This window comes from Nuphar pumila, chromosome 5, assembly GCF_984573655.1.
Source record: "Nuphar pumila chromosome 5, dmNupPumi1.hap1.1, whole genome shotgun sequence".
NCBI classification, from domain to species: domain Eukaryota; kingdom Viridiplantae; phylum Streptophyta; class Magnoliopsida; order Nymphaeales; family Nymphaeaceae; genus Nuphar; species Nuphar pumila.
In genome coordinates, this window is record NC_143253.1 from 126,119,793 (window position 1) to 126,143,821 (window position 24,029).

Here is a 24,029-nt window from a genome sequence, read left to right on the forward strand (position 1 = left end):
TTGTCCTTTACTCAAAACATCGTTTTATGACGTTAATGGCGGGAAAGGATACTTAAGTCTTTGCAAACACATTAGACTCCGATGCTAAGTGATGCTGACACACACAGAGAAATGAGCCTCATGTGCTTACATACATGGCGCTCATTCAGACCCGAGAACACGCAAATTCATGTTGGCAGGAGGGGGGCATATAACCTGGTTTGGTCAAGAAAGCACTCATGCTTCTCAGCAACCCAATGCAAAAAAAAAAAAAAGAACAAAAAAACATGAAGAAACATGAGAATTAAAGTGAACACGTGTCAAATATAGCCTATATAAGCCTACAAGAATTCTTGGCACTCTTGTGTACGACATTTATACTTTTAAGTTGTCAAATAATTTAACCTATGTTTCAAAAACCAATTTAACTAAGTTTTCAAATCATACTTATGAAATAGGGCTTATGAAAAAGACAACAAAGTCAACATGACAATCACTAAAAAGACAAAAAGATGGAGCTACAATTTTTTTTTTTTTTGATATTTACAAACCATCTCAAATCAAATTTAAAAACAACTCACAAATATTTTAAATATTATTTTGAAACTAATGTGAGGTAGTAAGAGCCAGTTTGAAATAAGAGCTTAAGCGGGCTGTCTCTTTACTAAATGGCCATACTAAAAACATAGTAATTGTCAATGGATCTGGTTCCAATGTAATATCCAATTGGGGTTGATGTTGTTAACCCGGTAAGCCCCTTCTAGGTCTGACATGACATGGAGTGTGGACCTTTGGGGTGTTCATATCCGAACCTGAACCTGATAACTTAACCCAATAGGTTACATATAGGGGTGTCAATGGGCCTGGTTTACCCATACCCAACCCGAACCAAACCCTATAGGGTCCCGGTATGGTGATAAATAAGAAGACCCAATTAAAACTCGGGTCCGGACCTGAAGGTCCAATTAATACATGGACCTGTGTATAGTTTGTGAAGTTTTATACCAGACCCAGACCCGACCCAAGTTCCGATTAAGACCTGTAATTTTTCAATGTAAAAATAATAAAAAATATGGTTTCACTGGGTATGGTTCGGGTTTAGTTCATGTAGTTCTCATGGGGTTCAAGTATGGTTTTTCTTATAATCAACCCGATTATACCCAGGTCTGAACCTGAGACCATACCCGGAAATCTGACCCAAGTATAGTTCTACCTGGGTCCGAACCAAACCCGACCCGCCCCTAGTTACAGAAAAGCGGGGAACCTGATCATGGTCTGGGAGGGGACTGGGCACTATCCATAAACGAACGGGCGCCTTTCTCGAGACAGAAAGGGAGTCCAGTGTGGAGTCAAAAACCTCCCTGTGCAATTTGCAATTTTTTTGAAATGCTAAATTACTAATGAACCCTCAAATCTTTGAGAGCCACGAAAATGCCCTTTTTCTCTTTTCATCTTCCTCAATGTCAATGGATCAGATTTGGGTTGAACGTCTCACTGAACCCTAGTCTGTTTAGTCAAATTGGTGGAGGATATAACATCCAATTAATAATTAATTTCGGGTTCGCTACGTTCAAATATGAATTCGATAATATAAAGTGAGAGAGGGAGTATCGTCCGAAACAAAAAGATCGAACACCAGTCGGACGTGCAAACACACGCTAAGTGTACTTAAAAAAAAAGGCCCTAAAGCCTGGGCGAAAAAAAAGAGCTTTAACGACGATCTCAACTGCCGCTAAAAGTTTTGTTTTCCTTTATGTAGTGTCGAACTCTTTGTGAGTTCTACGTTGCACCCTACTCATATAAAGTGTATCCAATTAGCTAACTTCAGGATTCAGTAACCGCTTTTCCCAGATGTTTCCGAATCAAATTATGCAACATCTAATTAGTTTGGATTCAATAATGCCTACCTCAGAATCAATCCTGACCCACTTCTTGACATAAATTGTTAAAAACTATCAGAAGATCCGAAATGTACATATGTACGAGGGTGCTGAAAATGTTAGATTAATTTTTTTTATGACCAATAACAAACTTCATCGTGAACTGGGTCACTCACGGCAGTGCCCCAACAGATTATGCCATGTTAGTAAGAATCACTCTAGCAATTTTTTGGACTATTCTGATGTCACTTGGACTTGAAATTGGTAGGGTGCAATTAGGGGTGTACTGGTCGGGTTTGGTTTGGACCAAGGTAGAACCAGACTTCGGCCCAATTTTTTGATATGGTATCGGGTTTAGATCCGGTCTAATTGGGTCTACTATAAGAGAAAGCATACATACTCAACATGAACCAAACCCAGACCATATCCGGTAAAATAATATTTGTTATTATTTTACATTGAAAAATTGTGGGTCTTAATCGGAACTCGGGGCGGGCCCAGGTCTGGTATAAAATTTTACAAACTATACCTGGATCCATGTATTAATTGGACATTTGGGTCCAGACCTAATGAAAAAGGAGGCCTAAATATATATATATATATATATATATATTAGGGTGTATATTTTAGACAGTTTTTTAGCTGCGGTCAAAACTGCTGCTAAAGACTTGGGCAAAAAATTAGTTTTAGCGGTGGTTCAAAACCGTGGCTAAAACTTGTTTTTTCAAAAAAAGGATGCACAACTATGCAAGTTCGCACGTCCGACTTTCGTTTGACGAAAGGGGGTCCAATGATACCCCTTTTGTGTATATCTATTATAAGAAACCTACCAACTAAGACACATTTTATCAGATTTTTGATGTTTTTTCAAAATTCTGACCGTATAATGTGATCTATATGCTTGTTTGTATAGGAATCAGTTCTTGAAGCATTTGATTCCGATGCAAGGATAAGTTTTTATAAGGTTTCAAAACTCAACTGCCTACAATTTTTATACATTTTTTAGGCTTCTTTTTTTTCATCCAAAATACGTGATCCAAGTTTGTAGTAAATCAATCATGTTGAATACATATGTAAGATCAGAATTTTGAAAAAACACAGAAAATCTGATAAAATGTTTCACAGTAGTAGGTTTGGTAGGTTTTCAATTTTGAAAAAACACAGAAAATCTGATAAAATGTTTCATAGTAGTAGGTTTGGTAGGTTTTCATTTCCATATATATATATATATATATATATATATATATGATGTTCTGTAAAAGACTAAAACATCTATATCTAGCTACAGGTAAAGCTCCATCAGCTTATGTGAACCATTTCTTGGGTACTGAAGAAATGCGAATCGACTGCAAGAGGCTGCTTTGTGCAAGACAGTGGTGCAGGTTTTATCTCATTCTATACCTCGAGCTTGCCAACCCCTATAATTAGTGGATCGTAGTCCTCCTACCCATCCAACACGGGGGAGAGAGAGAGAGAAAGAGTAGTGATAAACAAGTGGGTAGTTAACATCAGGGGTTTCCTTGAAACTTAATCCAATGAAATCACAAAATCCTTATAATAAAAAAAAAGATCACAAGTTCCTTCCATTCAAAAGTTACAGCAATCAAAGACTTAGGAAAATGTTTTTTTCATTGTTGTATTTGGATATATTTGAATAAGTTACTTGTGGGGTGAATCTTACATCAAATGAAGATCATAAGATTCTTTGAGTGTGCCCGGAACTCAAACGTAAATTGAATTCTAGCATTGGGGCCCACATTGTGGAACGAAGAAAATAAAAAAGCTCATCTGCTCTAAAGTTTAAAATGAAAATATGAGATTCATATTTCAATTGAAATGCCTGTATATCTCACCTAAGAACAGGAGGATTTGGCCAGAGACACTTGTAGCTCAAATACTCGGATCACAAATTCACTTGTAGAGATCCAAGCATTCAAACCCGCCTACCTTCAGTTTTAATTGCATGAAACAGCTTGAGAGTGCATGTCAGAGCAGTTGTAATGAGAGTTTTCCATGCGGTCCATGAAATGAGGCAGTTATTCGTTAGATGGCTTAATGCAAAATCATGAAAAGTTAGGTGGCACTTTAGATTACTTCTTAAAAATCCCATATCACTAGGTAGGAGTGTCAACGGGTCAAGTTTGGTTCGGACCTAGGTGGGATCAAGCGGAGCCACATTGAGGTAGTTAGGGTGGGCACGTGCCCACCCTGACCCAAAAACTCCTTAATGGTGGGTTTTAGGTCAGGGGTGGCCAGTGCCCACCCTGACCCAATGAAAGAAGGATCAAGGTGGCAGTGCCTTCCTTGAACTTTTATGTGCCTCTTCCCCCGCCTGACTCTTTCTCAACCCAAAAATCCTCTCAATGGAAGGGTTTGCTAGGGTTGGTAAAAGAGTCGAGGTTGACTGTTCGAGCTTTGCTCATTAAGGCTACACCCTTGCTCTTTGTGAGCCAATCACAAGGTGACTCGTCATCTAAAAAATGTATTTTTATATAAAAATATGTATACATAAATATGTGTTAAATCCATGTAAAAAACATATATATTATGCATTTTTATGTATATAATACATGCATAAATATATAATATAAAAGTATATAAATATATAATATGTAAAATGAACTATATGAGTCAGAACTTGCCATGTTTGTGCTTGGCTCACTTACCTAAATGAATTTATCCAATAGCACTCATCTAAATGAATTTAGTTAATAGTTTGGCTCACTGAGCTTAATTTTTGAGTCAAGCCGAGCCGACCCGAGCCGAGCCAGTTGGTAAGCTGTTCATCTTGTTTCTCAGCGCTAGAGTTTGTGCCCACCCTAGTTTGGATTCCTTGCTTCACCCCTAAATCAAACCCAGATTTGATTTAAGATGCTCTTAGTGGGTTCGGATTTGGGTCCAATTGGATCTACTATAAGAGAAACCATAACCGAATCCTATAAAAATAACATGAACCAAATCAACACCATTGCTGTCAAAGACTTGTTTTTCAAGCGCATAACTGACTTCATTAGTCCAAATTAAAAAATAGATGTGGAGAGAAGACAAAAGAATGGACAAAGAAACCCTCTTATTTTACTTAAGTTGGTTATTATGTGGCTTTAAGAAGCCATGAGATGGATTGCTGACATGCAGGCTTTCCAGCGATCTAAAAAGAGATGAAAAAAAGGATATAGAAAGAACATTGTGGTTTTAGTAGTTTTACCGACAACCATTGGGCATAATTGTCCTTTGAGCATAGCCATAAAATAAAGAGACACTGTCACATGCAACCGGTTGAAAGCAACCAATCTTCTACATGAAGAGTCATTGGTGGGAAGACTCTGCATTTGAAAACATTAGAAAATGTGGAGGGATGTAGTTAAAAAATAAAAAAAGCCCAATTGGTATTACCCAAGACACGAAGTTCTCCAAGAACAAATTGCCAGGACTTGACATTCCACCGCTCAGTGGTGTGTCCCTGTCCTTTTCTTCTCATCTGTATTGCAATATTGTCCTTCTCCCTGCCTTTTGCTGCCACCCATTTGTTTGTTATTTCTCTTACTACTGTAATGATTTTGAGATTTCGATTTTGTTGGTTTTTCTGCTGACAACCCAAGGTTGCTTACCACTGCCTCCAACATGAATTTAGAGGTATTGGTTGTGATTTCCTTGCTTTGGTTTTGTTAGTACTTCGGTTTTGTGGCGATTTCTTGAACTTGGTTTTGTTGGTTACACGGATCGGGTTTTAGTTGGCGAAGATTTATGTGAGAAGCAAATGGCAATGCGGATGTCTCCCGTCTGTCTCTTCCTCTTTTTCTGCGTGCTCGACTACAACTTCAAGTTCCTACTTGTTCCATTTTGAAGTCTTTGTCGTTTCTTGTTTCTTTTGCATTTGCCAAGTTGCTTCTTTGAAGGTTGGTTTTGGTTCTTTTGACCTCAGAGAAAAATGGGTTTTCTTTGGTTGTTTACTGTATATATGCATACAATTATTCAACTTGAATTTAATGGGTAGTGGCATTTCCAGTTTAATTTTGGGAGTCGGTTGTAGCTTTCATTTGTCTTTGCCTATGTTGGTCTCCTGAAGTGTGCATTTGGGTTCTTCATAATAGAATTTGCTTTTGGAATGAGTATTTGAAAACAGGTTGTCCAATGTCCATGCTTTCATCAGTCTTTGTTTCACCAGGAAGAAGGTTTCTTTTGCAGGGCATTGTTTGTGCATGATCCCCTGAGCAGCAGCTTTCCTTTGGAAATGGTTAGAGGGGCATCACAAACTGTTGATTTGGGTAATACATCTTGGCAGTGAAAGCTAAGAGAAATAGGTAAAAATCAAGCATCATGTTGTGTGCATGCTCTGGCGAGCAATTCAAATTTGAGGAGGTGGAGCCTCCTCAGTCACCAGAATCCCTAGCGACAAGAGACTTTTCTGCTGGTGGCATTTCCTCCAGGACTGTGGATTGGGAAGCCAGGTTTGATGATAATCATGTTGAAGAGGTTGAAACTACTCTGAAGGAAGCTCTCTCATTGAACTATGAGGTCCCCTTTTTTCTTATCCTTCATTTTCCCTTTTAATGATTTCATAGATGGTTGTCTTAATATCCATTACTTGATCTCGAATTGGTATGCAGGAAGCCCGGGCACTGTTGGGACGTTTAGAATATCAGAGGGGTAACTTTGATGCTGCACTCCAGGTGTTTCGAGGGATCGACGTACAAGGTTTGACATCCAAGATGACTAAATCTATAGCTGAAAAAGCTCGGCGCCAAAAAGTTCGTTCGAAAGGTGAGAAGATGCAGAACAATGCAATGTCAATGCACTCTGTGAGTCTCCTGCTTGAAGCTTTCTTACTTAAAGCAAGATCACTGGAACAGCTTGGTTTCGCAAAAGGTATGGCACTTAGTTTCTTTATGATCTTTTTTCTCTGTGCAAATGCTTTTCAAAGACCGTTTTAGTAATTTGATCACCATGATTACTCAGTTTTTTCTGTTGCTTCACTCCCTCCCCTATTTTGGTGTGTTATTAGGGGGGCATGATCAGTGATACCATTTTTTTCAGTTTCAGAATTGAAAATGAACTCCGAATGTAAATGGAAATTAAAGAATCATGCAGTCCATATGTTTTATTTTATGATTGAAATTGTTATTGGGGAACATCTTAGAGCAAACAGTTTTGCCCTACATCGTTTAATCTTGTCAGATCGAAGGAGTGAGTTTTTCAAACATCCAAATCTTGCATTCTTTATAAAAGATTGAAATTATTATCAAACATTCCAGAGTAAATAATTTTGTTCTACACTGTTTAGTATTGTCAGATGGAAGGAGTGAGTTTCTTGAACATCCACAAATCTTGTCATTTGTTTGATATGAGCTAATCTAAGTGCATTTTGCCACTTCTGCAATTCATTATTTCATCTGCAGGATTTGCCATGTTTTTTCCATGCCAGTTATTTTTTAACACCTAAACGACAAAACAAAGGCAGTCAAGGTCACTAGACTGACAATTGGGCATGTTAACCACTTGACCATTATAATCTTCTAGACAATAAAATCATGGTGAGATACTGAGATACCATCTATAATTGTTCACCGGGACAAGTTCATGAGAATGCATATATAAATCACTCTCGCATTCCATAGTGCTGCAAACCTACTTCTATCTAAAGCAGTACAACATGACTACATGGAATTTTATAGAGAAGGCTGTTCTAGAGGCAGCAGGCCTTCCTCTAGAACTCTTTAAAAAGTTCAAGTCTGCTAATCAGTCTTTCCTCCACCATCATAGTACATTGACGAGCATGATTGGTAAAAGTAGAAAGCTGTTTCAAACAAAATGGGCAGTCAAACTTTCTGAAAGCAGGCCCCATAAACCTTGTCAATTCTACGAACAAGGCAAAGTTTGTAGAAGTTGGTGTTTATCTGTGACTTCTGTTATTAATAAAAGTGGGACTGCGAGTTTGCAAATAATTTGTCATTGTTGTCGATGTGTCAATACATGTATTTTTTTTTCTCTCTCAAAAAAAGAGTTTGCAAATAATTTGTCAGCCCCTGGAATGTGGAAGATGTGCTATCAGATTGTCACTTTTTTTCTCTTTGAAACTTTGGCATGTTTACTCTTTTTTTCTTTAGGTGAATTGATTGCACTTTTTGAACAAAACATGATCTGTGTACACATCAGATCCATTTTCTGTTTTTGATTTGACAGAGGCTGCTAGGGAATGTAAAGTTATCCTAGATACCGTGGAATCTGCATTACCCAATGGTATGCCTGTTGGAGTTTTTGAAGATTGCAAATTACAAGAGATGTTTCACAAAGCACTAGAATTGCTTCCTACATTGTGGAAGAAGGCTGGCTGTCTTGAAGAAGCTGTTGCTGCTTATAGGCGTGCTCTGATTAAGCCCTGGAATTTAGACTTGAAGAACTTGTCTACCATACAAAAAGACTTGGCTGCCATCTTACTTTACTGCGGTGTTGAAACTCCCCTTCCTCCTCATTTACAAATATTGGGTGCAATTACCCCAAAGAATAACATTGAGGAGGTAATTTTGTTGCTGTTGATACTCATGAAGAAGTTGGTTCTTCAAGAAATAGTATGGGATCCAGACATCATGAATCATCTCACATTTGCATTGACGATATCAGGCCGCTTTGATGTTTTAGCAAATCATATTGAACTATTGCTTCCAGGTATCTATCATCGAGCAGAAAGATGGTACCTCCTAGCTCTTTGCTACTATTCAGATGGCCAAAATGAGGTTGCATTGAACCTATTAAGAAATGCTTTAGGCAGATCCGAGAAGTGCTACTATCTTCCATCACTGCTTTTAGCAGCAAAATTATGTAACCAAAATTCAAAGAACTCAAATGAAGGAATAGACTTTGCATGCAGAGCTGTGGAGTTGGCTGATAATAATCGAGATGGTCACCTTATGGGTGTTGCAAATCATCTGCTTGGAGTAGCTTATGGACTACGTGCTAGACTTTCTGTTTCTGACAAAGAACGGATGTTTTTGCACAATGGATCTTTAAAACTGTTAAGGCAAGCTTCCATGATCGAGAAAGAGGATCCAGAAGTGACATTTAGTCTTGGCTTGGCCGCTGCAGTATCTAGGGACATTAATGCAGCTTTGGAGAGTTTGAGAGGTTACTTGGACATGACAATTGGAAGTTCAGTTAGAGGATGGAAGCTCTTGGCCCTTCTTGTGTCTGCAGGACAGTCGCTCAATGATGCTGAGACAGTAGTTGATCTTGCTTTAGATGAGACTGCAGAATTAGACCACATAGGCCTTTTGAGATTGAAGGGCATACTTCAAATGGCTCAGGGACAGCCCACATATGCAATTGAGACATACACCATTCTGCTTGCTTTTATCCAAGGACAAAAAAGATCTCAAACTATGAACTCTGCATCTGAGGTACTCTTTTGTGTGCTAAACTATAACTTTACGAAAGGAAGCGATCTTTTCTTTTTCTTTTTTTTTAATGCCAAGTGTTCATTTATTTTCACAAGCTTGATCAGGTTAGTGTCTTTCAATGGCTTTCTTTATCTTTTACAGGCAATACTCAGTAAAAGATTAGAAGTGGAGGCATGGCAGGATTTAGCATGCATTTATACAAAACTCCAGTTATGGGGTGATGCGAATACCTGTGTTGATAAAGCCATGTCTTTTGATCCTTATTCTCCTACCAGTTGGCATGTAACAGGTTGGTGCTTTCCCTTCTGGAGCTTGCTTTCATGTCTATTTGATCATATTTCTGTTATATAGGAGCCTTTGTAATCGTTCTTTATCTCAAATTGCTTCTCCTATCTACTCTACCATGAATTGTTTCAAGAGTACCAAAATAGTCTTGTAGTGAAAAATAGTAAGAAAGAAGCAAAAAGTTCAGAGATAGTTGATGTATGATATATATGCACGATGTGCATGCAAGATCCAACACCATTTGCTACTAGGTAGTCTAAGATGGTGACTAAAAGAATAGGGAGTTTTAGTATCTGAATATCTTTAAATACTCTCTTCTCAAAGTCGTTATTCTTTTTTTTTTCCTGTTGCAGGTTTGCTTTTTGAAGCTCATCTGCAGTATGTGGAGGCTCTCATAGCGTTCTCAGTTGCACTTACCATCGAACCAGATCATGTTCCAAGCATGGTTTCTGCAGCAGCAGTGCTGAGGCAGCTGGGGGAGAAAACTTTGCCTATTGCTAGGAGCTTTCTAATGAACGCATTGCGTCTAGATCCTACTAATCATGAAGCGTGGTTGAACCTTGGATATATCTCCAAGATGGAAGGCTCACTATCGAATGCTGTAGACTGCTTCCAGGCAGCATTTGATCTAAATCAGTCATCACCCGTTCAAGATTTTGCATAGTCATGTATGCATATCCTTCTTGAATTAGCATAGTTTGAGAAGAACAAAGGCACCAGCTCTTTTGTGCACCATCAACAGTTGTGAACCGTCAGGCTGGTCTGGCCTAAGTTTGCAGGATGGATAATATTTGATTCCCTGTGAACCTGCAACATCCGACTTATTGGGCAAGCTTGAGTGAACGTGTATATAAATTTTTAGTGATTTGGATGAGCAATGTAAAGGCCTATTTCTGTATTCATTTCAAATAGGAGGTATCTGTTACATTTGATACTAACAGCTCAGAAGCTTTTAGCAAATCAGTGTCTTTCTGTACTGAATTGTTCTGCAAATGCTATTCCTCTGCAGTAGATGGTAAGGCATGCTTAGTTGTGTCATGCATTTCTTGCTTGCTGTATGTGCATAAATGCACGTGTGTGCATGTGCGCACCGTGTGGAGAATGTGTTTTTGTGATTTCTTGATGCATTTTAAAATCAAGTAGCCTATGCTGCCAAATGCAAATCAAGTAACCCATTGCTTCATCCATTTCCGAGAAATGTTTCCTATCTGCAATGTGCATTGGTGGCTTGATTTTTAGGTCGTAGCGGATAGTTACTGTTGTCACTGCTTGCAAGATCGAGAAAGGGGCGTTTCAATGGACAATAATTGATCTTTGGAGCTCAAAACATCAAAATCTGCTCTCTCTCTCTCGACTAACTCTCATCAGGCACGTCCTAAATGCTATGCCAGAATTTGTTATGTTAATGCTCCTGGTGCCTGTGGGGGTTAGTAAGAAGCCATCTCGGGTTTTGACCAACTTCCTGTAGTCTGGACGTGGTTCCAACAACAAGCGTCATCTGATAGGGTGGGATATCCTAAGGCTTCCTCTTTATAGGGGGGGGGGGGGGAATCAAGGACCCCAGATTGAGGAATATAATTTTCGTCGTGAAGCAGAGCTGGCTTGCGCACCAACATGGGTCCATGTGTGTCAGCGTTCTTCTTGCTAAATACGGGGGTGTGGAATCGTTGGTTGAGGCCACTCGCGTGAGTCAGCAAGCAATGTCAAAGCTTCGTCGATCATGGATCCAAGCTTGGTCTGCAATTCTTTCTATTAATGGCTTTGTTGACTTGCAGTCCCAATTCTTAGGACGCGCCTTTGCTCCGAACGACTCTTTTTGTGCTAAAGGATGCTACCTCTCTCTCCTTTCTTCGGGGGTGGACCGATTCTCGGCAAGCCTTATCTGGGGCAAGGGACCGACTCTTCGATCTCATTTTCTGGCATGACTCATCCTACACGATCAGGCGTAGATTGACAGCTTCCTCAAATTCATCAGATTTCATCTTGTACGAGGTGGCTTAAGAATTTGCATTTCACCTATTTTGGGAGTGCACTGTATTTTAAAACATCTTTAAGGTTACTTGGAATAAGCCTGTGGTCAGCGTACGCTAGGAATCGTTCGCAAACTACTTGCTGTGGGGTCCTCAACCTATACATCAGTGCAACATATGGTGGATTATTTGGCGAACTTGGCTTCTCTCGTCCTGGTGGGCCGTTTGGACGACCCACAACAACGTCATCTTTCGGCATATTCCGATGGTTTTCAATAAAATAATGAACCTTATCTTGGCAGACGTGTATGCCATTCTGCACATCAACCTTCCCGAGCTTCAGCGTCATCAGCCTCCATCGCCACCTCCTGAACCAGGGTGACGATCGTCGATCAGTTGTATTTGTATCTTGCTTTCTTTTCTGGGCTTCTTGGCTTGTATTTTCCAGCAGGTTCAATGTTGGTTGAACCTGTTTGCGCAATGTTGATCTCTCTCTCTCTCTCTCTCTCTCTCTCTCTCTCTCTCTCTCCACACCTTCATTTTTGCAATGCAACTCACTAATCACACCCATAATATAAACATTGGCCTCCGCACAGCTGTCTAGGTGGGTCAGCTCCAGGTCCAATCCAAGATCCAACCCAGCTAGACTTCTTTAAGGTATTAGTGTGGAGTTTGGACCTGCCATACCATGAAGCAAATCGTTAACTAAACCTCAAATATCGATGATATTTGTGAAAATATCGTGATTGAACAGATACACTTTCAAAATCTGATACAACCATGAAAAAAAAACGTGATATTTTCCAGATATCACCCATTTGAAGACATGATTTTAACATGATATTAACATAATAAAAACACTTTTTATATGTATTATATTTTTAATGTTTTTCTTTACATTATTAGTGATGAAAGTTTTGGTATGTGCTGATAGTTTCCAAAGGTTCTCCAGATAAAAAAATGAATATATCGTGATATTTTGATTTCTCCTCTTCAAGATTTCCCGTTAAATGAGTTTCGTGACATCGGATTAAACCCTATTTAGGGATGTAGACGGTTCTGATGTGGCCAATACCATATTCGCCTAATCAGATGTTGGCTAAACGGATTCAAATTTGGATTCAGATGGCAACAAGCTCATGCCAGATCTGCTTTTTTACATGTAAACGGATTCAGATATCCATCAAATTCGGTTATTTTTCAGATTGGATAGCAAAAAAATCAAAACCATATCCGCATTTAATTATAATCGGATACTGCTTTGGCTTACCAAATTCAACTCAACGAATAGAATTCGATCGGATATCAGGAAAAATCTGGTTCATTGACATCTCTAACCCTATTGGATCCGTTATGGTCTGAAAACAAGCGAGATTGGAGAGGACTTAGCCCCAGCACAGCAGTCGAACCTGGACTTGGATCAATTTATTTCTAACCCGTTTAAATCCATAACATTTCGCTATCTACCCATCTTACATGTAGGTGAAGGTGGTAGTGGAGGGGAGGGGAGATGGGGCTGTGCCTCTCTTGCTTCGGTTTTGGATCAGCATCGAGAGAAGAGAAGGCAGAGGCCGAGCGACACCTGTCTGAAGAAGCTCGAGCAAGAGCAGCAGAGGCCGCCCAGAGAAGGCATCAACTCTCTCTTCCTCTTTTTCTTCTGTTGTTTTTTTCTAAATTTCCCGAAAACCCATTATCTCATTTTCTTCAATTCCTTTATTTTTTCGTATAATTTCCCCTTTTCTTTTCTATTCTGTTGGTTGGTGAATGGTGATGTTTTTTTTGAAAGATAAAAGCATTGTGGTTGTTGCTCGATGAGTTCTGTCTTATTCTTCTTGTTGGTCATTCTATGGTTAGGTTAAAGGTTTTTCTTAAGTATTTTTTTTCCTCAGCTATGATATTGGTTTTGTATTGTAGCTTTTCTTTAAGTTTGTTCGTTTGGGAATTGATGCTACCTTTCACTATGTGGATCTCTATAATTGATTTTTGTAATTCTGATGGGATTATGTTTCTTGGCGTGTGTTGGTTCTTTTTTGGTGTGGGATGGAAATGAAATTCAGGCAAGAGGAATTCGATAAGTCTGCGTATGGAAGAGCTACGCGTGCACAGATGGCGGCCCAAGCTAAGCAGTCTGGAGCCGACAGCAGGGGAGAACCAGTTCTCAAGGCATCCACTTTGTTATCCCTTTCCTTGAAAATTGTTTCAAATTTGCGCCTTTCTTTCTTCTCACTTGGCGTTTTTTTATCTTGTTGAATTTTATTCAGTGGCAAATGGGATGAAAAGGCAGTTGGGTTATACAGTTACTCAATTTAGATGAATGTAAGTTTTGTGTACCCTTAAATTTATACTCTATCAGCAACAGTTACAATTATCAGAAGGTGCAGCACTTGGTGCACATAGACCACATGATTTATTGTATTTGCACTATTGAATATTGGTCTATATTGTTTGGACTTTGTGAGAATCTGCTTCATGCTCAAATTTTATCTCTGGGTTAAGGTTGGCTTTCTGATGCCATTTGGAAGTTGGTGCCTTCCCTGATAAAGCTTTCTTGAAATGTTTAGGAGGATGTATCCAATGAAAAGAATGGTGACTAGATTTGAAGAAATTGACATGTTCTAATTGTAAAATATTTGAACAACATAAGAATAAGTTGTGGATGTGTGGATTCAATCTTTTAACTGTTTTGATGGCTTAGTTTAGTGTATTTTGGTTTGATTGAGAGATTGACTTTTAAATAATAATTGGAGAATGAGTGAGGAATGGTGCATATATTGCTATTAGTAGATGACACTAACATGTGGCATCCGATACATAACAAAATCTCTATCACGAGTCTTCTCTTCTGTAAGGAGCCTGAAATCATGGACATAGTTAATTGTTAGGTAGGAGATAGATGTTGATCAAAAGAATTCCAACCCACATGCAACTGCTGCAGTGTCAGCTTCATCTAGGCTGCCCATGTGCCTCATCTTTGTCAAAGATGACACTTCAATATGGGAACCTGTAATAGCTGTAGCCTGTATGTTTTTCGTGTAATTAATGACTCTGCAAGCCTAGCCTTGGCACCAAATTTGTTACCAGCTAAAAACTTAAGCTCAATACAAGCTGCATTCCCTTGTATTTATGTTAATTATTCATGTTATATTTCTAATGCCATTTAAGCGGCATCAAAAGCAAGCTTTTAGAAGAGTGAAAATTTCCTTAAAAGTTTGTATCTATATTAACGATGTTATATTCCATAATGATTCCCCCGTAAAAAATATGCCATAGTTTAAGTGTTCCCCTTTCTCGACATTATTCCCTTAGCACCCTAGCTTTTGAATGATGAACATAATGTTAATCACTCTACCAAGAAGCAAACATTTCCTTTAGTTTGTTGGTATTTTCTGGCTTCATTTGGCTCCACAAAGCCTTACATTGTATTTTTTACCTGTGAAAAGGTGGTTAATGCTTGTTGTCTGGTAGGAAGCTCTGTTACAATCAAGGTGGTAGTTAATAGCGGAAGTAGTCTTTGCATATCAAAATAGTTGTGTATTAATTTCATTCTTTTCATTCTATTACTATGACTAATGGCGCCTATTATGGCAACTTCTGTTGCTTTCAGTTGGCGTGCTTCCATTCTTGTGATGCTTCTAAAGTTACCTCTTATTATCTACTCTTTTTTCCCTATTGCTTTGCCTGGTTACCAATGCCGGCATTGCCTTAAGGGCCTTCCCTATATGTGTGGCTTTGTGTATGAACTTATGTTTTTGATTCTTTCACTTTTTTATCATTCCCATGCATGATTTTGTCCTAGACCAATCTGCAAGGTTGCCTCTTCTTTCTTAAAGCATTGGCATGCATGAAAAGAAAAAATAATGCTCATGTTTGTTGTGATCAAGATTTAATGGTTCCTTCTAATTCTTTTTCTTCATGAGTCTGTTCTCATTCAATTATATGAACTGAAGTTTCAGAAGCGCATTATATTTCATATTGTTATTTGTGATAAATATTGTATATGGAACTTCTGGGATGAATATAAAGACAACTAATATGTTTAGAAGTTTATATTTTTACTTGAATATAATCTCCTGTTGCAGTCAAATTGAGATTCCAAATTTCATTAGGAGTTTCATCTGGCCTATTGCTGAGAAGGAAAATGAAAGCCTGTTATATCAAATTTGTTTATTATAACTACTATGAACTTTTACTCTTGCAGTTCTTTTACTTGCCTAGCTTACGCTTATGTACCTTTAAATATGTTTCTATGAGTTTCCTGTTTCCTTAAATAAGGTACATTTCTCCAGTCAATATAGTAGCCCATTATATATCTTTAAGATTGTGCTTGTTTTAAATGGTTATGTCTGAGTTGGCATGATGTATTTAACTGAAAAGGATTATATTAACCGCATGTTTGTTATCTTTGTAATGTATTTAACTTGACCATGATACAAGTCATTTTATATAAGCTGGATCTGTTGGGCAGGTGTTCGTTATTTGGATTGAGCAATTTTTGTCATCTATGCCTGAATACTGCTTTTCTTTTCAGAATGTGGTTGAAGGGCTCTTCCTGATTTCTCAGAATTCTGCAACGTGTGATTCTTGAGTTTTTTAATGTACAAGGTGCCTGTCATTTAGTTTTCTACAACATGAAGTTGTTATTTATTAGTTGCTTGTGCCTTGTACAGCCTGTCTAATTGTTGTTTGTATGTTATATCAAAAATAAGATTCAGTTAATTTTATTTTTTCAAGCTGTGTTGGAAGTGTCTGAACATGTATTGTTGCAGAAGAGAATTGAAATGTACAGTGTTTTGGAATAGGCAACAGCGGGTATTCCACAAGACTTCTCTGGAACTCAACTGAATCTTTTAGAAGAAAGATGATTTCTTTTTGTTTTTTTTAAGGACTTCATTTTAGCTTCTCCTGCAAGAGTGAGAATGGAAGCATATGAGTCATGAACTTGTTGACTGCTTCTGGTTGGTGAAAACTAAAAGATTAGTATCTGAAGTCTAGTTACTTTGAATTACTGCCTTCAATTATGTATGGCTGTTCTTCCCCATCTATTTTCAGAACCTGACAAACACCCGGCTCATTTTGAGAAAGAAATCATTCAGGTGGGGTATGGTAAGGATGGTTTCAATGTTTAGGTTGTTGACTTGTCCTTACCCATGTTTTTTTTGTAAACTTGGCCACATTATCATAAGGATGCTTCATTTTTGCCTTCATTCCATGTCCTTTTATATACTAGTCATATTGAAAACTTCATGAAATGGTCATATCCTCGTATCCACGGCTGTATCCATGTGAGGATTTATCTTAGATGGGGTAAACTGACAAGGCCAAGGGCCATGGACAGCCAACTCAAATTTCGGATTGGCATCCAAATATGAAGAAATAAAGTTCTAGTTAGATCAGGATATGTGGAATCCATCACAATTTTATTGCAGCTTGTGATGGCTGAATCTGTGATCTTCCAGCGCTGGTTAAGTTGCTCTATGTTTCAGTGGTCAAAATCTGAGCATTCCAAGAAATATAAAAAGAGACATATAGAGCAACAGCAAATCGGGTAATGCTTAGGTACTCACGTTCATGTGATTCATCACAACAAATGCATGATGTTGGATCCATAGAACTAACTAAAAGACTTGATCAAGCTGTTCAGGGGTTAGGTTCTTGTTGAAAGTTGAGACGTTTGTCTTCCATATGGTTTCTCCACTCAAGTAATATATATATATATATATATATATATATATAATGCGCTGGTTCTGCCTACTTTCTCGTTCTGCCCCGTTCTGCCCCCTCAAAATCGCAGTTTTTAGTATTTTTTCTCACATCTAACACCATAGATGTGATCTATAGGTTTTGCTTAGTGAAAACTGGCTTTTAGATCACCAGAATATGACTTGTATAAAGGTTTTTATGGTGATCCAAAATCAATGGCGATAAAGGAATCAATTTTTTCTGGCTCATAAAAATGTATTTTTTTGTCAAAAAAATATGATCCAAGAGTCTATTCCCACTAAATTGAGCATGTTAAACACATCTAACAGTTCAAATCTATCATAAAACACTTCAAACTATAGGGCAGAATGAGAAAAGTGAACCTAATATGTTCAGTTTTCTCTCTCTCTATATATATATACACACAGAGAGAGTAATGCACTCGTTCTGCCCCCCATTAGGCCCCTTCAAAAATCATAGGTTTTGGTATTTTTTCTCACATCTAACACCATAGATGTGATCTATAGGTTTTTTTTTATTGGGAACCGGCTTTTGGATCACCAGAATCTCACCTATACATGTTTATCTTGGTGATCCAAAATCAATGGCTATGAAGGCATTAATTTTTCCCGGCTCATAAAAATACATTTTTTCATCGAAGAAACATGATCCAAAAGTTGATTCCCACAAATAGAGCATGCTAAACACACCTAATGGTTCAAATCTATCTTAAAGCACTTCAAAACTATGGGTTCTAACGGGACTGAACCAGAAAAGAGGGCCTAAAATGTTCAGTTTCATATATATATATATATATATATATATATATATATATATATATATATATATATATATATATATATATATATATATATATATATATATATGATAACTAGAAATATGAACATTTTCAATGCTTTTTTTTTTGCAAATCTAATTATGTAGATGTGTTTGGCATGGTAAATTCGCTAGGAATCAACCGTTGGATTGTGTGTTTTCGATGAAAATGTGATTTTTGAATATTTATGAAGATTATGAGTCATTGATTTTAAAGTTTTAAAAAATCTTGTTTCTGCATCGTAATCAGATGATTCAATAGCTGATCCTTATAAAACTAAACATCTACGGTTAGATTTCAAAGGAAAAAATAAAAAATTCATGACAATCACAGTTCACATAGTAGTTCTCATATTCTAGGTACTATATATAAGGTTAATATTTGGTGCTATTCAAGGTATCAAATTACATGAAACTATTGAGCTGAAAATCAGAGGTTTTAGATTTGGTTTTGTAAATTAAATCTTATGGATGTGCTTTAGTGGGAAATGAGTTTTGATTCGTATAATTGTGACACATAAGCAAGTTTTTTAAGGGCTTCAAAAATTAATGGTCCATGATGCACTAAAATTTCATGACTCAAAAAATCATATTTTTGGATCAAAATAATACGATCCAAGATTTAATCCTTAGCAAAGAAACCTTGCTGAAAACATTTGTGTGGCTAGATTGAGTTGATAAACCTTAAACCCATGATTTGCAGCTCAATATTTCTATATAATTTGGTGCCTAATAGCACAAAACTCTCTCTCTCTCTCTCTCTCTCTATATATATATATATATATATATATATATATATTATAAAAACAAAAGCAAGAAAAATTGGATGCTTTATATCTTTTTCTTAATTGATGCTCTTGTCATGTGAGTTGTAAATGTAATTAAAATTTTGTATGGGCATTCACATAGGGTTTTCGTAAAAAAACAAGTGTTACATGACACATTTATAACCCGCTCTCTCCAAAACTTCTCTTTTCTCCCTTTTTAATAAGCATAAAATGAGGAAACACACACTCTTTCTCTCTCACTTTTGAAGGATTTTTTCATGTTTTTCTTAAATATAACCGTATAGATGTGATATACATGCTTGATTTTATAGGAATAGACCCTTGGACGGTCCAATTCCGACATGCAGGTAGGTTCATATAAGATTTGAAAATTGTCGGTTTAAATTTTTTATAAATATTAAACATTTAAAAATCATGTCTTTATTGAGAAAACATGATCCAAGTGTTGTTCCTTAGCAAATTGACCATGATGAACACATCAAATTTGTGAAAAACAACCATAAAATACTTATTCACTTGTATTAGAATGGTGGTGGCCCAAAAAACTTTTTCTACACACACACACACACATATATATATATATATATATAGGGAGAGAGAGAGAGATGGGTAGATGCCTGACACTTTTTGTGCCTATCGAGTTTTGAAAAATATTGTTTCTTTTTTTCTAAAATCTGACCATACAAATGTGATCTACATGCTTGATTTTATAGGAATAAACTTTTGACCAAGTTAGGTTTGTATAAGATTCAAAAATCAATGGTCTATAATTTTAAAAAATATTCAATGCTTAAAAATTCATTTTTTCTCAAAAAAATATGGGCCAAGTGTGATTTCCTAGCAAATCGACCATTCAAAACACATATGTAGGATCATATTTTTGAAAAACAACTTGAAAACCCTTATCGAAGCCTGGTAGGCACAAAAAGCATCGGGCACCTACCCATCTCTCTCTCTCTCTCTCTCTCTCTATATATATATATATATATATATATATATATATATATATATATATACTAACGTGACTGCTATTTATATGTAAAAATCTTATTCTTTAGGAAAAATTCTATAAACAAGAGCTTGGCAATTTTCAGAAAACTATTAGCCCATTCAGAAAATTTAGAAATATGAGGCTTATTTTTTAATTAGGCCCTAAATGAATTTTTTCATACTTTTTAATAGCTTGAACAAACCTGAATAATGAGATTAGGGTGTTGGCAGAAAACACATAAAAGGAGAGCAAGCTCCACTTACCGGACGCCGCCATGATGGATTAGAAGGGAGCTTTGGTGTATGTGGGTTGTCAGCGTTCTCCTCAGCCAATCGATGCCCTCGATGAGCCCAGACCTTGAAATCGAGAGGAGAGCAGGACCCTTGAACCCCATAGAGAGTGAAACCAATATCACACACAATGTTGATGTGTTCTTGTGTATCCCTCGTCACACTACCATGGATCATTTTATAGACTTCTGGGAGAAGTAGTGGGAGGTTACCACAATCAGTGGTTACCCTGCATGGGTAGTTGCGATAACTGCCCTATAACTCCCATGAGCAATGTTATCCCATGATGTACCTGTGTCAAACTGGGTTACATTAGGTTGGATATGATTCATATTCCAATATTCTCCCACTTGACCCATTGATATGAAAAAGCACTTTATCAAGGTTTTACTATTATCTCGATTCAATTTTCACGTGGGTTCTTATACTACCCTGTATCACAAGAATGAATCATATGAGTCATAGAGATAAACATCTCTATATGAGATATCATATTTTCATGAACTACAATATTATTCATTTTTAGCATTTAGCACATTAAGAATACTAACTCATTCTATTAGTCATTTTAATATTGTTATTCTATTATTCTCTCTTTTTAAAATAAGAGACCATTTAGGCAGAATCAACAATGCACAAAACCATAGAGAATCAATTTAATTTCAGAAATATGATCACATAAAACCATAATGCATTGTCATACATCAAAAGGAACCAAATAAATTCATCATCATTATATGTTGGGAATACAATCTTGGTGCTAGCCCTTTAGTAAGAGGATCCACCGTCATTTCCTTTGTATTGATGTTTTCAATACACACTAAATGGTTCTTAGTTTTTTCTTTAACAACAAATACTTTAACTACATGTGTCGACATGAGGTGGAACTCTTGTTGTTATTCGAGAATGATACGATAACTTCATTATTACATAAGATCTTTAGTGAACTTTTAATCCACAATACCAAAACTCATAATGAAGTTTCTGATTCATATCTCATATAAAGCAATAAATTCTGCCTCTATGGTGTGAGCTGCAGTTGTAGACTGCTTCTCACTTCTTCATGAGATAACACCACCTGCTAATAGGAAGACGTATTCAGTAGTAGATTTTTTATTGTTGAAATACCCTCTTAAATCTACATCAAAGTATCCAATGATCTCTAGGTGGTCAACCTTTTTGTAGGTCAACATATAGTCCTTCGTTCCTTATAAATAGCGCATGACCTTCTTTGCAGCTTTTCAGTATGCAATACTTGAATTAGACTTATATCTACCAAGTATCCCAACAACAAATGTGATGTTTAGTCATGTACAAGTCTGCACATATTGAAAGCTCCCAACCACCAAAGTATACATAATGCTTGCCATCTGAGCCTTTTCATCATCGTCTTGAGGTTAGTTCTTTAAGCTCCATTTACTATAGGTATCGATCTAGGAGAGCAATTCTTCATCACATATCTTTTAAGAACCTTAAGAATATAGGATTTATAAGAGAGACCAAGAATACTCTTAATTCTATCACAACAAATCTCAATTCAAAGGACATAAGCGACATCACCCATGTCCTTCATATCAAAATAAGAGAAAAAAATCTTATCTCATGGAGTATATTCAAATCATTAGTTGCAAGAAGAATGTCATCAACATATAAAACCAGAATTATGAATTTACTCTCACTAGCCTTAAAATATATGCACTGATCAACAATGTTTTCATTGAATCCAAAGTTTAAAATTACTTGATTGAACTTTTTATACCACTGGCGGGAGACTTGTTTAAGTCCATAGATTGATTTCTTCAATTTGAGTCATCTACATTGAAAGCAGGAGGTTGTAACATATATACCTCATCTTCTAGATCTTCATTTAGAAGTCATTTTTACATTCATTTAATGTAGCTATAAATCAAAATAAGCTACGAGAGTCATGATTATTCTTAATGATTCCTTAGTAGAGTCAGGAGAAAAAGTTTCATTATAATCAATGTCCTCCATTTGAGTGAAACCCTTTGCAACAAGCCTAGCTTTATACCTCTTCACCTGCCCTTTAGAATCTGTTTTGGTCTTAAAGATCCACTTACAACTAACAAATTTGACTCCATTAGGTCAAGGTACAAGATCTTACACTTGGTTCTTTGTCATAGAGTCAAGCTCTTCTTTTATGGCATTGATCTATCTATTACTTTTAATGACTTCTGTAAAGGTTACGAGATCATCATCAATATCTATAAAATCATTGGGCTCTTGCAAATACATCACATAGTCTAGATGGATAGTAGATTTCCTGGTCCTTGTAGACCTCCATATAGGTGCTATAGGTGATTCAAATTGAACCTCTAGATCCTGTTGTTATTGTATATCTTCATCAATAATTTGTTTTACTTGGGATTGAGGTTCATTGACTGGATTTTTTCTAATATCATCCAAGGAGACAATGATTAAAAAACTGAGTCTTTTTTCTTTACAGGTATTGAAACTGAACTATGCAATTGCTTAAATATAAAACTGTGAAATGCACATATCCCAATAAAACTATTTTCAAGAAATCTTGATTTATCTTTTTTCACTATTTGTGGTGTATGAGATGAATAATAAAAGCTAAAGCCCTTTGATCTTTCTGAATAACTAGTAAAAAAATTACTACTCGTTCTATGATCAAAGACTTTTATATATGGGTTCTACAATTTAACTTCAACTGGACATTGTCATATACACATATATGACAAGGAATGTTTCTTACTTGTTCATAACTCATAAGGAGTCTTTTGGACAACCATCGTAGGAACCTTGTTCAATATGTGTACTACTGTCCTAAGAGCTTCACTCCACAAGGTCAAGAGAAGGGTTGAGTGATTTAACATCACTCAAACAATTTTCTTAAGCATATGATTTCTTCTTTCAGCCACACCATTCTGGTAGGGAGTATCAGACATGGTAGATTGATGTAAAATGTTTTTCTCTTTTAGAAACCACACTAATAACCATTTCTTTTGTCTCATCTTAGTGAAACGCTTATAGTATTCTCCACCTCTATCAGACCTGACTAATTTTATAACTTTACCGGTCTATTTCTATACTTCTCTCTTGAAGTCCTTAAAAACCTAAAAGACTAGATTTTTCAAACAATAAATAGAGATAGATGTATCGAGAGTAGTTATCTATAAAGGTAACAAAATATTTCTCACCTGTGCAACACAAGGTAAATGGCTCGCAAACATCTATATGCACAATTTTCAATTTGGCATTACTGCATTGACACCTTTCTTATATTTGTTAGTATGCTTAGCCTTTATGCAATCAACACATAGATCTATATCTATAAATTCAAGGAATCCAATAATCTTTCTTTCATAATTCTTTGGACTCTCTTTCGAGATATGTCCTAACCTTCGATGCTAGAGTAGATAGGATTGATCATCAATCAAACCATATTTATTACCAATTAATACATTCTCAATAGAGTTGGATTCTTAAATAAAGAATTCGGTCTTCAAATGATACAAATCATCACAAAAATATGTAGAACCAACAAGAACAAAATTTCTAAAAATAATAAGTTTAGAGTTTTCAAAATTAAAAGCAAAACCAAACTTATCAAGTCTTGAAATAAAAATATTTTTTCGACTATAAGATGATACATAAAATGTATCAACCAAATTCAAAACAAAACCAGACTCCAAAACTACTCTGTAGGTCCCCAACGTTCTTCACATGAGAACATATATTGTTTCCTAAAAAGATGCTTCTTTCATTATTCGTTGATTCTCTTTTGTTTAGAAATGTCTGTAAAGAATTGACAATGTGCATAGTGGCACCAGAATCATTCCATTAGTTATTCAATGAAACATGAATTAAATTGCACTCATGAGAAACGAATGACTCATTACCTTTATTCTTGAGTCATTTCTTGTACTTTAT

General features: G+C 36.5%; 1 protein-coding gene and 1 long non-coding RNA gene across 2 annotated transcripts; both read left to right on the plus strand.

The window, feature by feature from the left end:
- Nucleotides 1-6,176: 6,176 nt before the first annotated feature.
- LOC149838581 (protein NPGR1-like) lies at nucleotides 6,177-10,199 on the plus strand. The gene is made up of 5 exons (XM_090008273.1): nucleotides 6,177-6,374; nucleotides 6,467-6,725; nucleotides 8,040-9,250; nucleotides 9,392-9,539; nucleotides 9,889-10,199. The coding sequence occupies exons 1-5, from the start codon at nucleotides 6,177-6,179 to the stop codon at nucleotides 10,197-10,199; spliced, it is 2,127 nt and encodes a 708-aa protein (XP_089864399.1).
- A 2,789-nt stretch (nucleotides 10,200-12,988) lies between these two features.
- LOC149838582 (uncharacterized) lies at nucleotides 12,989-16,308 on the plus strand. The gene is made up of 4 exons (XR_016432197.1): nucleotides 12,989-13,134; nucleotides 13,563-13,668; nucleotides 13,767-13,821; nucleotides 16,034-16,308. It is a non-coding gene; the product is annotated as an uncharacterized LOC149838582 (long non-coding RNA).
- Nucleotides 16,309-24,029: the final 7,721 nt, after the last annotated feature.